Source organism: Pyxicephalus adspersus, chromosome 3 (genome assembly GCF_032062135.1).
Source record: "Pyxicephalus adspersus chromosome 3, UCB_Pads_2.0, whole genome shotgun sequence".
Lineage (NCBI taxonomy): Eukaryota > Metazoa > Chordata > Amphibia > Anura > Pyxicephalidae > Pyxicephalus > Pyxicephalus adspersus.
Window position 1 is genome coordinate 111,953,205 of NC_092860.1, and position 13,196 is coordinate 111,966,400.

General features: G+C 40.0%; 1 protein-coding gene across 2 annotated transcripts in view; it reads left to right on the forward strand.

Annotated features, from left to right (window-relative positions):
* ANXA10 (annexin A10) overlaps positions 1–8,368 on the forward strand; it is a 29,011-nt gene extending 20,643 nt beyond the window's left edge. For both annotated transcript variants that reach the window (XM_072407121.1, XM_072407120.1), the window contains exons 10-12: positions 3,115–3,173; positions 4,133–4,255; positions 8,017–8,368. In XM_072407121.1, the coding sequence (XP_072263222.1) occupies positions 3,115–3,173; positions 4,133–4,255; positions 8,017–8,085 (251 nt within the window). In that variant the 3' untranslated portion in view covers positions 8,086–8,368. The remainder of the gene's footprint in view (positions 1–3,114; positions 3,174–4,132; positions 4,256–8,016) is intronic.
* The last annotated feature ends 4,828 nt before the right edge of the window (positions 8,369–13,196 follow it).

The window sequence follows — 13,196 nt, forward strand, 5'->3', positions numbered from 1 at the left end:
AATTTTTGAGAACTACTATACACAACTTTATTCAGCTCAATCAGCGCAGCTGTTGCTATTGAATGATTTGCTGACTAAGGCTAGGCTCCCTAAACTAGGTTCGGAGGATAGGGAAGCTCTTAATAAACCAATTTCACTGGAAGAGGTTTAAAAGACAATTACGTCTATGGCCAATCATAAAACCCCTGGCCTTGACGGCTATGCAGCTGAATTTTAAAAATTACTCCAGGAGGAAGTAACACTCCTCCTGACCGAGGTTTATAACACTATCTTCCTACAACAATCTCCATTTCCTGAGTTTAACGAAGCCCACTCGATACTTATTCCCAAAGAACGTCGGGATCTAACCTCGGTCTCATCCTATAGACCAATATTGCTTTTGAATTGTGATTATAGGAATTTGGCGAAGGTAATGGCCAATAGGCTCCAAAATTTTTTGCCCTCCCAGCTTACTGAACACCAACTGGGATTTGTCCAGGGCAAACTTTCTACTATAGGTGTCCGTACAGCAATAGCAGCAACAGTTGCTGCATCCGCTCCTAACTCCCCTAAAACAATGTTATTAAGTTTGGATGCTGAAAAGGCATTTGATAAGGTAGAATGGCCACTTTTGCAAGCAGTTTTGGCTAAACAGGCGTTTGGCCATACCTTTTCAACCTTTATCCAATATTTCTATAGTCTACCGCAAACCTGACTGTTAATTATTGGTTTCCTGTATTCCCCAGTAGAGATGAGCAGAGGTACACGCCGGGGATGCCCACTTTCGCCACTGCTATTTATTCTGGCTTTAGATCCATTGCTGAGACTTCTTAAATGTTCCCCCGACTTTGTGGGTATCCTAATGGATACCAAGAGGGTAAAAATAATGGCATTTGCAGATAATTTACTACTTTATATTACTAACCCTAAGGACTAGCCTCCCGGCTATTTTGAATCTTTTTACCCGGTATGGCTCGGTCTCTGGATACTCTATTAATTTGGATAAATCTAAAGCCCTGTACCTGACTAATTGTGTTAGACCTGTTTGGGGTTCTCTATAACCGGTGGTCTGGTGCAAGGAGAAACTGCAATACCTGGGAGTCCAAATCACCAAAAAAAATCTAAATTATACGATGCTAATGTCAAACGGTTGTGGCGGGCTGGTAAGACTCAATTGAAAAAACGGTCCTCATTTACTCTTTCCTATCTGGGTAGAGTGAGCTTGATTAAAATGATTTTGTTTCCTAAGCTTTTGTACACTATTCAAATGTTACCAATTCTGCTCCGTCAACCAGATCTTAAAGAATTCTATAGATTATTTTGTTTCCTTGTTTGGGGAAGCAAGAGAGCACAAGTTAGTATGTATATTATGCACCAATCTGTTAAAAATGAAGGGGTTAATTTTCCTGATGTAGAAATGTATAATTGGTCTACTCTTACGAGATATCTCAGGGATTGGCTACATGATACAAACCACTACACTGACACGTTTTTGGAGCAGCAAATGCTCCCAAAATACACTCTTAAATATATGCTACATCTGCACAGGGAGCTGCTCCCAGCTGAGGTGATTACAATACTTTTAAACTGAGGCTGGCAAGCGTGGCACAAGATAAGGGGATTTTTTCAATTAAATAGTGGCTCTACCCTTCCCCTTCTGATAACCCATATTTGCCATTGGAAATCCAGGGCAGATCGGTTGAGGAGAGAAGGGTGATATGACAACTGACGATTAAATCTTTTACTAATACCCTAAGAAGCCAATTTCCTACGCAGCTGCAGTGTCTCTTTACCCTTTTTTAGAAAGGGAGGTTTTTGGCTACCATCAAATCTGCTCATTTGTCTCCACAATATCAGAGATTTTCGGATAAAGATTGGATCAATGCTCTGGATAAATTGCTGTTTAAGCCAAATCCAGAAAAGAGAGCTATAACGGCAGTTTATTTGGCCTATAAACCCATACTTAATTATGAGGAGAGGAGCACAGGTTTAAGTAGATGGCATGAGTTTCTTTGGACTAGGTCTCCAACAGAAATTCTGTCTGACTATCGTGGAGCTTGGAGGGCGATCCCCTCCTCAATGTACAGAGAAATGGTGTTCAAATCTTTTCATGGTGCCCATGTTTCTCTACACCGTTCCTATTTATTGGGTTTGAGTGGGACACCCCATTGTTTGAAATGTGGTATAGTTGACGTGGATTTATTTCATATGTTTTGGGGTTGTCCCCTAGTTAAAAGATTTTGGAGGCAGGTGGTGCGTTTTGCACTGAACCACCTAGTAACATATCTCCCACTTACTCCAACCTGGGCCCTGTTTGGAGTATTGTCTAAACAGATCCGGGTAGCCAGAGGATGCGGCAGACTCCTCGCAATCATATTAATGGTTGCCAAGAAGGCGATTTTACATAAATGGACAAGTGCAGACCCTCCTACTTTGCATTTATTCTTAAAAAAGCTTAGACACGTCTTCCAAATCGACTGGTTAGAAGTTTCAATTCACAAAGATCTAAAGACACAACATTTCTTTGAGTTATGGGAGTCATATATAAATATGCTACCACTGGCTACTTGCAGATTTCCTGGTATTTCACCAGGTTACTGGATAATGATCCACCTGTAGTTTTGTAAAGCATTTTATGCAGAATAATGATGGTTTTCTAATGTATCCTCCATTGTATGATTTTGTTTATGCGAATGTAACTGCACGATAACTGATAACTAATGTTAGCTCAATGATGTATCTCAGTATTGTTAATTTGTTAGTATATGGTATGTTGGTTCACTTGTGTTGATATTTTCTACTATGTTGTAATTGATGGTTTACAAATTCCTCTGTTATTGGTTTGAAAAAAGAAATAAATAAAACATGAAAAAAGACATAGGTATTGCTATGCTTTCAAGTTCCAATACAAAGTCATTCAAACAGTTTATATATAATTAGAATATGATGAATGTGAAGTTTATCTTTTGTTTTCAATTTCATTTGTATTACATAGTATTGGTATTGGTATTGGTTAGTTTGTTTTTTAATTTCTTTTCTATACTTTATTCTTTCCATCATAAATAAAAAAAGAGTTCATATTAATGAAAGCAATTTTTTTCTGCTTACATACCATGTTTTTTCTGATTTCTGCAGTGTCCTGTGTTCGAGACAAACCATCATATTTTGCATACAGACTTTACTCAGCAATTCATGTAAGTCATTGTTTGAAAGTTTTAATTGTTGCACCCATGCTACATTCAAGATTTGTGTACATTCAAAACAACTGTGTATGAGTCACTTAGAGTCAAGCTGTATTTTGAAAATGCTGGTCAAAGTATCAGATTTACCTTAGCTGTACATTCTCCCCTTCCTTTTGCTCTCTTATTTCTTTATTGGGCTCCCTGAAGCAAATAAAGGGAACATCTTGTAAGCTCCATCCTACAACTTTAATCTTATACAGGACTGATGACTCTCTTCCTGCCCCGATATGACAATGTTAGGTGCCATGCAGCCAATCACCAAACATCAGTCAGCTGAGAGAGTTATAAATTGCATGTTCCCCATACCTGGAAGTATTTTTCTTAAATCCAGCAGCAAGACGGAGCATAATGAAAGCAAGAAGAATGTAAAGACTAACACTAATAAAGTCACCTGAGGCTTATTGAAAAAGCTGCCATACTGTCAGCTCAATGGTAAAAAATTGGACATTTATCATCGCAGTGATGCAACCATACAACAGTACTAAAATGAACAAAAATAGCCAACCAACCAAACAAACAAAACAAAGCTGCAGAGAGAACTTTGTGAGAATCTGCTTTTTAATCACTCAGTTATATTAATGGTATAAGTTGATATGCATGCAGTAATATTATCCTTGTTGTACATGGTTCTCTACTTCTTTGGAAAACAATTTGAAGTTTGCACACTTTTGTTGCACAGTGGACTATTTTTACTTGTACTTTGCTGACACCTTGTGGTTGAGTACATTCTTTAAAATGATTCAATAATTAGTACAGGTTATTACAATGAGGATCAATATTGTATGCCATTACATGTTGTATATATGTAAAAAGCTTTCTCTAGGATTTAACTTTTCTATAACTCTTATATCATTTCATATCTAGTAAAGTAGTAAAGTGTATACTAATAGAGTTTTCATTTTTCGGTCTAGGATTTTGGTTTCCACAATAAAACAATTATAAGGACTCTTGTAGCCAGAAGTGAAATTGATCTGATGACCATAAGGCAGAGATACAAGGAGAGATATGGAAAATCCCTCTTCCATGACATTAAGGTAAGCTCACAATTATGTTTTCTATTGGGTACCGGAATTAGGGAATTCCTTCAAATGGCCACCAATTCCCCAATGATTTCACAGGTTCTTCAGGGATTAATAAATTGTGAAAAACTGTCCTAGACAGTTTAGCAAGACAAAAGTGTGGATGATTAACAAACACAGGGATGGAAACCCTTCTAAACTTCCATAGCACTGTTTATTTGAGTTAATTACTTCCTTTATAAATAAAGAGAATTACATTGTCTTGGATGTCCAATGTGCATATAGGCCCAGATTAAAAAAAGAATTAACAAAAGGAATTCCAAAGGACACATAGTTTTCCTGTTTGCATTTCAAGAGTGTCTGCATTTTTATTATCAGTGCTTCAGATACCATATGGTGTATTTTAGACACTGAGGTCACATAAAAATTTATAGGTTTCTTTTAGTTCTCTACTACACTATAAACTATGCAGAAACAATAAACAAAGCATGGATACATAAAAAGGAAATGATATGAGCATTATTAAGCAGTTCATTCACGACAAAACACAAATGTTGGATAACAATTGTCAAGTATGAGAAGAATAAGGGAAAGTATACAACAGAGCAGACCACCATAGAGCCAAAGACAAATGAACTCGGGAGGATGACATCCTTCTGCAAGGACCTGTCCTAATCATTGACCAAAAGAAAACTCTATACTCCAATACATAGCTTAGGGCTCCAACAAACTCTTATATTCCTCCATCTCTTGGAACATGATCCAGGGGGCCCATGTCTCAGTAAACTTCTCCGGCCTGTGATAAAGACCAGCAGTGAGATCTTCCATGTTTTGGATTTCATTGACCTTAAGTATCCACATACCCAGGAAAGGTGGGGTGCCACTCCTTCACATTCTAGCAACACAGGCCTCGGTGGCAGTTACTAAATGTTTCACTACGGATTTGTTATAGACCTTCTGGGGCCAATCATTCAAATTCAACAGGAAGAAGACCGGGTCATCAGGAATAGGCCTAAGGGACATCTTTTGGCAAACGTCCCTAACACCCAACCAGAAGGTTCTCAGGCTCGGGCATTCCCAGAATATATGGAGCATAGTCCCTTTATGGGACTACATCTTTAGCTTTGATCGGATTCCGAAGGAAACATAGTATGCAATTTGTCAGGGGTTCTATACCATCTTGACAGTATCTTGTAGCCAACCTCCTCCATATTGCTACTAAGCAAACCTTTGTAAACCGATAATAGCACTTGTTCCCTTTAGGACGGTGTAAAGTGTATATTCAAGTCCGTCTCCCAAAGCCTCAGGAAAATCAGTGTGAAATTGTCTGGGACTTTAAGCATAAGATAAATTTTAGAAAGGGCATGCTGTATATCTCCCGACCCCAGACATAGGCGGTCAAACTCTGTGAGCGATCAGTTAAGATCTGATGAACCAGGTAGGGATTTCAAAAAATGTGTGCCGTCCTCTAGAAATCCAACTAAAAGGCCAAAGAGGGGCCTTGGAGATCTGCCAAAAAGAACCATACCGTCCCCCTAATAAAGTCTTGTGCCCGTACTAACCCTTTCTCCCAAAGTCCCTTGACATTTCTAACATCCAGTCCTGAAGTAAATGCTGGGTTTCCTAACACCGGTGTCAGAGGGCTGGGAACATGTAAAAGTGGCTTGGATGGGTGGATGATTCCTATCTGCATCCTGAGCCAGTTGTACTGTCCAGGGCAGTAAATGCAACGGGACATTACTATAGCTCTGTTCCAGAGCCACCCATTGTTTTGAGTGGGTGCACCAGTCCAGTACATGCACCAAGTGAGATGCTGCATAATACAGAGAGATGATGGGGACTCCCAGGCCACCTACTCGTTTGTGTCTGTACAGCAGCTGTCTGCAGATTTTTTTTGTCTGCAAGCTTTTTCTCCCCCAAATAAAACTAAAAATTTTAGAGTGTAATTATTTAAAAAAGGAAACGGATTCGTATGGGAAGGGCCTGGAATAGATACAAAATTCTGGGCAGAACATTCTTCTTTATTACCTGAATGTGCCCTAGCAACTTAAATGACCGGGAAAGCCAACGCTCCAGGTCACTGCAATTTTCTGCAACAAAGGAGCAAAGTTCCAGGAAAATAGTTGATTCAACCCAACATAAATCATAACACCAAGGAACTTGATGGCCACTGATTCCCACTTAAAATGAAAATTTTGGGCTAACTATGCACGAAGTGCCGTGTCTAAAGGTAAATTCAGGGCAGCATTCTTTGAGTGGTTTACCAGGAAATTAGATAACTCCCCATATTTCTTTAGCGCGTTCAGGAGGTTAGGTAGGGAAACCACAGGTGAGGAGACCAGAAAAATCAGGTCGTAAGCAAAAACAGCAACCTTTTGCTCTCTGCCCCTAACTGCAGCCCCTTGATATCACCAGAGGACCAAACATGACATAGGGTTCTAGAGTTAGGATAAAGATCAGGGGAGAAAGGGGACAGCTCTGCCTAGTGCCATTAGCAATCGTCAGGGGCTCCGACAGGAATTCATTTACTCGCACTGACGCAGAAGGTTGTGAGTACAGTGAACCTATCCAGGCTAGCATATGTTCTCCAATCCCAACATGAGCCAACGTGGGATTCATAAACTGCCAGTCCACTCTATCAAATGCTTTTTCCGCGTCGGTCGACAAGAGACATGCCAGAGCCCGGGACTGGCCCGCAGCATAGATCCAATCCAATACCCTGGTAGTATTGTCTCTCACCTCTCTAGAGGGGACAAAACAAACCTGGTCCGGGTGTATAATTTTGCAAATAATCATTTGGAGTCTGGTTGCCAGAATTTTAGTAAATAATTTGAGGTCCTGGTTCAATAGGGATATCACTCTATAATTTATGCAGGAAGAGCACTCATTTCCTTCTTTGGCGATAGCTGAAATATGGGCTCTGTGAGAATCGGGAGAGAAAAGCCCCCCTGGTATAATGATTCGAAAGCTTTTAGAAAGGGATGCACAAGCTGTTCATTAAATATCTTGTAGTACGGTAATGTAAAATTGTCCAGTCCCGGCGATTTACCAGTAGGGGTGCTTTTAATCGCACTGAGGAATTCTGTCCTGCAGAGCTGCTGCATCTTCTGAGGATAAACACGGCATACTGGAATCCTCCAGATACTGGGTAATCCGCTGCACCCTGCTTTCGCAGACCCACTGGTAGGGTTAGGTGGGTATTAATTGTAGAGGGACTGATAATAGTCCTTCAGGGACTTATAGTTCACTAGAATGCCACGTAAAGCCTACATGTCTACATGTGCGGAGACGAGTCTCCCAAAAATATTAAAAAACAATGTCAAATATTATAATTGTATGAAAAACTTTGTTTTCATATGGACATGTATTTAGTTCAAAAGAAAAAGTATTCCATATACATTATTAACAGCTTTTTACCAATCCAAAGTAACTACAAGTTTTTTGTAAATTTGTTTTACTTTTTTTTTAACTTACTCTGTTTTCAGTTAGGTCACATGAAGTACAGGATATTCTCCCACTTTAGGGTTCCTTTGGCAGTGGGAGGTTCCCAATGATGCAAAGAGCAGCAATTAGGCGAGGATTTCAACCTTGTTCTCTACTTCATTGTATGTAAGTGCAGGGTGATGTCCATGACTCCCAAGCACTCAAAACATGACATTAGTTTTACTGGTTAAGTGATGTCAAGAAAGTAAATACAAATATACAGATACAAAAATATGAAAAAAAATGTGTGCAAAGGATAATCCTAATTCTCTTGTATGTTTCTTTTTTTTTAGAATTATGCATCAGGACACTACGAAAAAGCCCTTCTTGCCATCTGTGCTGGAGACATACAGGACTACTGAGAGTTAATTTCAAGCGGGACATTTCCCTCAGCATTCTAAATCAAAATAATATAGCTTTTAAAAATTGATTACAACCTACCTATTTTAATTGTCAGTGCAAAATGATTTTTTTCCACATAAAACGACATGAAAATAAATAAAAAAGAACAACGCTAAATGCAATCTATGTAATATTTATGTACTTATATTGTACTATATTTTTTGTTTGACTGCTTGATACTTTAAACTGAATTGTCACATGCCCACCATTTTTTACTACACTGGGGAACAAGTTTGAACAACATTTTTGTTGACTTAAATTCTTAAACTTATTTACTCTAAAATAGGTATGCTGATTCTGAAAGTGCAGTTCATTTTCTTCTATAACATCAGGTTTTTTCTCTACCGTTTAAATTAATGCAATTACTGTAACGTGGATCTGTATAAGCTATTCATTTACACGCAAGACAGTGTGGTCAGAGCTTGTGCACTGCTCTATGTAGTGAATAAGCAAAATGTTATTCTTTACTTACAGACGTATTTCCTTTCTTTCAGATAGTGTCTGGCTCTGCTGTTTCTAATCGTAAGTGCCTAAACAACCCTGATTCATTTTGTTGTATTTGTGGCAGTTTCAGAATTTCCAGTCAAAGTGCGAACATCAGCACATTTGTAGAGCAAGCCTATTTGGCATATTTCAAAGTTAAACTTGGTGATCAGTCTTGGGCCCCTCATAAGGTGTGAGAAAAGTGTGTCGAGGGTTTACGGATGTGGACAAAGGTAACACGTGATACGATGCCATTTGGTATACCTAGAGTTTGGCGGGAGCCAGGAGATCATTTCAGTGACTGTTACTTTTGTATAGTGAAAACTTCAGGATATAACAAGAAAAATAAATGTAACATAGAGTATGCTAGTCTAGATGAAGAGTTTGAAATTGAAGAGGACTCTGTTCGTAGGGGATTTGATCAGCATGAGTGATTTGGCACATGATTTGGGACTATCGAACAAGGCTTCAGAACTCCTAGGATCAAGACTGCGTGAGAAAAACTTACTTGAAAAAAGGAACAAAGGCATTGTACTTTCGAACCAGAGAAATTGCATTTCTGCAGTACTTTAGAACTGACAGTGGCTTTGTGTATTGGCATAACATACCTGGTTTAATGGAGGAATTGAGAATTCCAGTATATAACGTAAATGAATGGTGACTATTACCGATAGCTCAAAGCGAAGCTTAAAGTGTCCTTCTTCACAATGGCAATATATTTGGGTCAGTCTCAATTGGCCCCCCAGAGCTATTTCCCAGCAAATAATTATTAAATACTTAGGCACAGGTTTTTTGAGTGCTTAATAACAGAATATTATGAATAAATTGCTTTTGAGAGTCTCTTTCACTATCTTTAAAATAATACAAGTAACACAAAGAAAATTCAAGTGTTTAAAATCCTTACTCATAATTTTTCTTTCCAGGAAATTTTTTTAGATGCTCTTGCAAAGTGTCCTTAAACTTGCTATAAATTATGACTACTCCTGACGGAGTCAAATCCCTAACAAAGTCCCCTCTGTCCTCGACGATCATATCCCTCTCCTCCTCTGGGAGAATCTAATTACTGGATGCTCTAGACCAGTGGTTGCCACTGGTGGTCTGTGAGAAAATTTTGGTGGGTCAGGAGAAGGACCCCACTGGGGGGCGCACTGGCCAGTGCCGCAGACCATGTCCCCCATATTAATCGCAGACTCAGGGCGGTTGGCGGGTTGTGTCTCTGGAGTGGGCTGGTTTTGGGATAATGACGTCACTCTAGGGGAAGTGTCTTCCCCTTTCAGTTACACACGACTCCCCACAGATGCGCAGTCCTGAGTTTTTGAAAGTGGTGGCAACTACTGTTCTAGACCAGCTCTTACACACCTTCCCACCCTACATATTATAGAGTTAATAAGATATTTGATATGGGAATGCAGATAAAAAAGTTCAGTGTGTGGCCAGTTCAGTCTATCTCCAAAAGTCTATCCACAGCCGTGATCCTCGGGACAGTACACCAGTAGGTATAGCTCAGAATGCATAGGAAAAATATTAGAATATACATTAGAATAGACATAATCAAAGGGGTGCCTTCATTTATTGGCAAACATGCTAATGTAAGCCACAAAGAAAAGAGCATAGGAGCAATAAGACTTTGTGTTGGTATATAATGTTGGAACACAGAAAGCATGCAAGTGTAAAAATGCTGCATTTGTTTAAAGAGCTGCCAGGAAGTGTTATCACCCTAGGGCCAAAACTCAGAGAACGGGTAGAATCACCAGGTAAAAAAAAGAAAATATTAAAGAAAGGTAAACTGACAATACTGGACAGTCCTGGAACAGGTAAGCTACTATTTTCTGATTTTTTTTTCTATTTTTTCTTTCTAGCCTAACTAGAGCTGGGCCAGAAAGAAAAGCTTGTTTCATGGTTTGAAAAGCCTCAACAGCCTCCGAGGGCCAGTTCCTAGAGTCAGAATCCTTCTGGGTCAGTGCAGTGATGGGAGCTACCAGGGTGGAGAAATCCCTGATAAACTGATGGTAATAGTTGGTTCCTGGGATCCATAGTAGGACTCTCCTGAGAAGTACTGTAGGGCACATGTGGGAGTTAGAACAGTCCCTTCTCTGCCTTTGTGTAGTCTATTGTCTCTGAGCTGTTGTAAGACCAAACAGACATTTCATCTATGGGTAGGCAAGTCTGGAGAGAAAATCAGAATGTCATCCATATAAATGACAATGCAGATGTATGAAAGGTCATGAAACACATCTATAACAAAGTGTTAGAAAACAGCTGGGGCATTAGCGAGACCGAAGGGCATCACCAGATACTCATAATGCCAATCTCTTGTATTAAATGCCTTTTTTCATTCATCCCCCTCCTTGATCCAAATTAGATTATAAGCACCTTGGAGGTCTAGTTTGGTGAAGACCTGTGCATCACGGAGAACCTGTGGATCAAGAGTTTAGGAATGAGCAGCAGTGGAGAACGGTTCTATATGGTGTTGGAATTTAGAGCGCGGTTGTCAATACTGGCCTAGAGAGTTCAATTTTTATCCTGGACAAAGAAGAATCCTGGACTAGCCGGGTGGAAGAGAACTTACATATAAATACCCTCTGCAGATTTTTCTTGATATATTTGCTCATAGACTGGGTCACAGGGAGACTGAGGGGGTATACCCAACCTCTGAAAGGTGTGGAATAAGTAATGAGGCCTATCGCACAATCACAGGACCATTGGGTAGCTAGCTGCTTGGCCTTTTGCTTGGAGACGACATCCCGGAAATCCTTATACTGGCCAGTGGTGGACAGAGCAGCCCCAGGAGTGGGGAGAGCAAAAGGCCTGAGAGTTGTGAACTTGGTCAGGCATTTGAATTAACACAGGGGTCCCCAAGCCAATACCTCTGGAATAGACCGGTCCAACACTGGGCATTGCTGTTGAAGGATGACTGCAGAGCAGAACTGAGGAAAAACAAGAAAAATTATGGTCTAGTTAAAATTATGGGTCTAGTCTGGAAGTCCACATGACAGAAGGGGACCATCCACTGTAGGGGTACAAAGCCAAGCACATTCCTTGACAAGGGTAGCTGAGATGAAATTACCAGCTTCTCTAGAATCGATGAAGAATTCAAGGGCAAACATGGAATTGTTGACTGCGCTGGCAGATGAAGCCATTACAGGTCTTGGGATCCCAAGCAAATCTCTGTGGGGGTGGCAGGTGAAGCCCAGAGACCACTGGGATAGCAGGAGGTTGAGCCTAGGCTGGAGCTTTAGCGAGTGCACTATGGTGGATATAATACAGTAAATTTAGCAGGGGTTCCCTGACATCCTAAAAGTTATTTCAAGGAGCTGCCCCAAGATAAAAAAGTTGAGAAACATTGCTCTAGATTGTAAGCTCTCAAGGGTAGTGTCCTCTAGCCTATGTGTCTTGCTGTATGTTTTGCTGTATCTTGGTATTGGTATCCCAATTGTCAATATTTCACTCTGTACTGTGCCACAGGAGATGATGGTGCTATATAAATAATATGTCTCTAACATTGTACAGGGCCAGTTTAGTGGGAAGCCAATTAATCAAGAAGCATGTTTTTTTGGGATGTGGGAGGAAACGTACACAAAATCACAAGGGGAACATACAAACTTCATGCAGATAGTGTCCTAAATAACACTGAACCCTGATCACTGCAGGCCCTGATCTCCTAAGTGCCACTCAACTACCACACCACCTGTAGATCCGTTATATTTCAACTTCCTGTAACAGACTAGGCTGTCTAGCAAAAGTGGCAGTTAAAGGTCTGAGAAAATTACATTCATGTGATGTAATCCTTTTTAAATGAAAAAAATGTTGTAATTGATTAACAGGTGTTAGCTTTAGTTGAGCTTTGTTTGTCTTTTTCTCTGTCCTGTCCAATAGGGTCACAGCCCTTTTGTCCTGTCTTATAGGGTGACAGTGCACAACTGACATTTTTTGTACTCTTAGTTCCACTTTAACTGTAGACTGCTTGGACAAAAAAGTATGAGACTTGGAGCTTTTGGGGTATTGGGTAAAACTATTGAATTGTTTTAGAAATATACTTCAGGCAGATTTAACAGACAAATAAAAATGCAGCCCCGTAATCATTTATACAATATTAAAACAACTATAAAGGAAGTTGGATACATGATGCCAAAAGCATTTTGTGGCAGAAAATAAGTATTATGTTTTAGGTGGCACTGATAGGCTTATAACAGGTGTGTAGGTTCCCTGCAGAACAGCACCTGAAGCACTGGCTGGCTGACCTATTGTGCAACACAGGGTACCACATGTATAACATTCAAATAGGACTTCCCACCTGGACTGAACAAATCCAATCAGACACAGGAAATAAATTTAACAGTCCAGGGACAACTTTCTCACTGCCATGGTTTTACTGGCTTTACTTGGACTGAGCTGCTATCTTGGTTTCATAAACTGGCTCTCACTTCCTGGTGATCACATCCAGCTACCATGGCATTTGCAAGGCCTTGGGGCTTAAGAATGCACAGACCTAGCAGCCACCCCTGTACTAAATCTTACACAATTACAACACTCACTGCCCTGCAGCCAACTGGAATGTGTGAATCGTAAGTAAATATGTAAAAGGAAA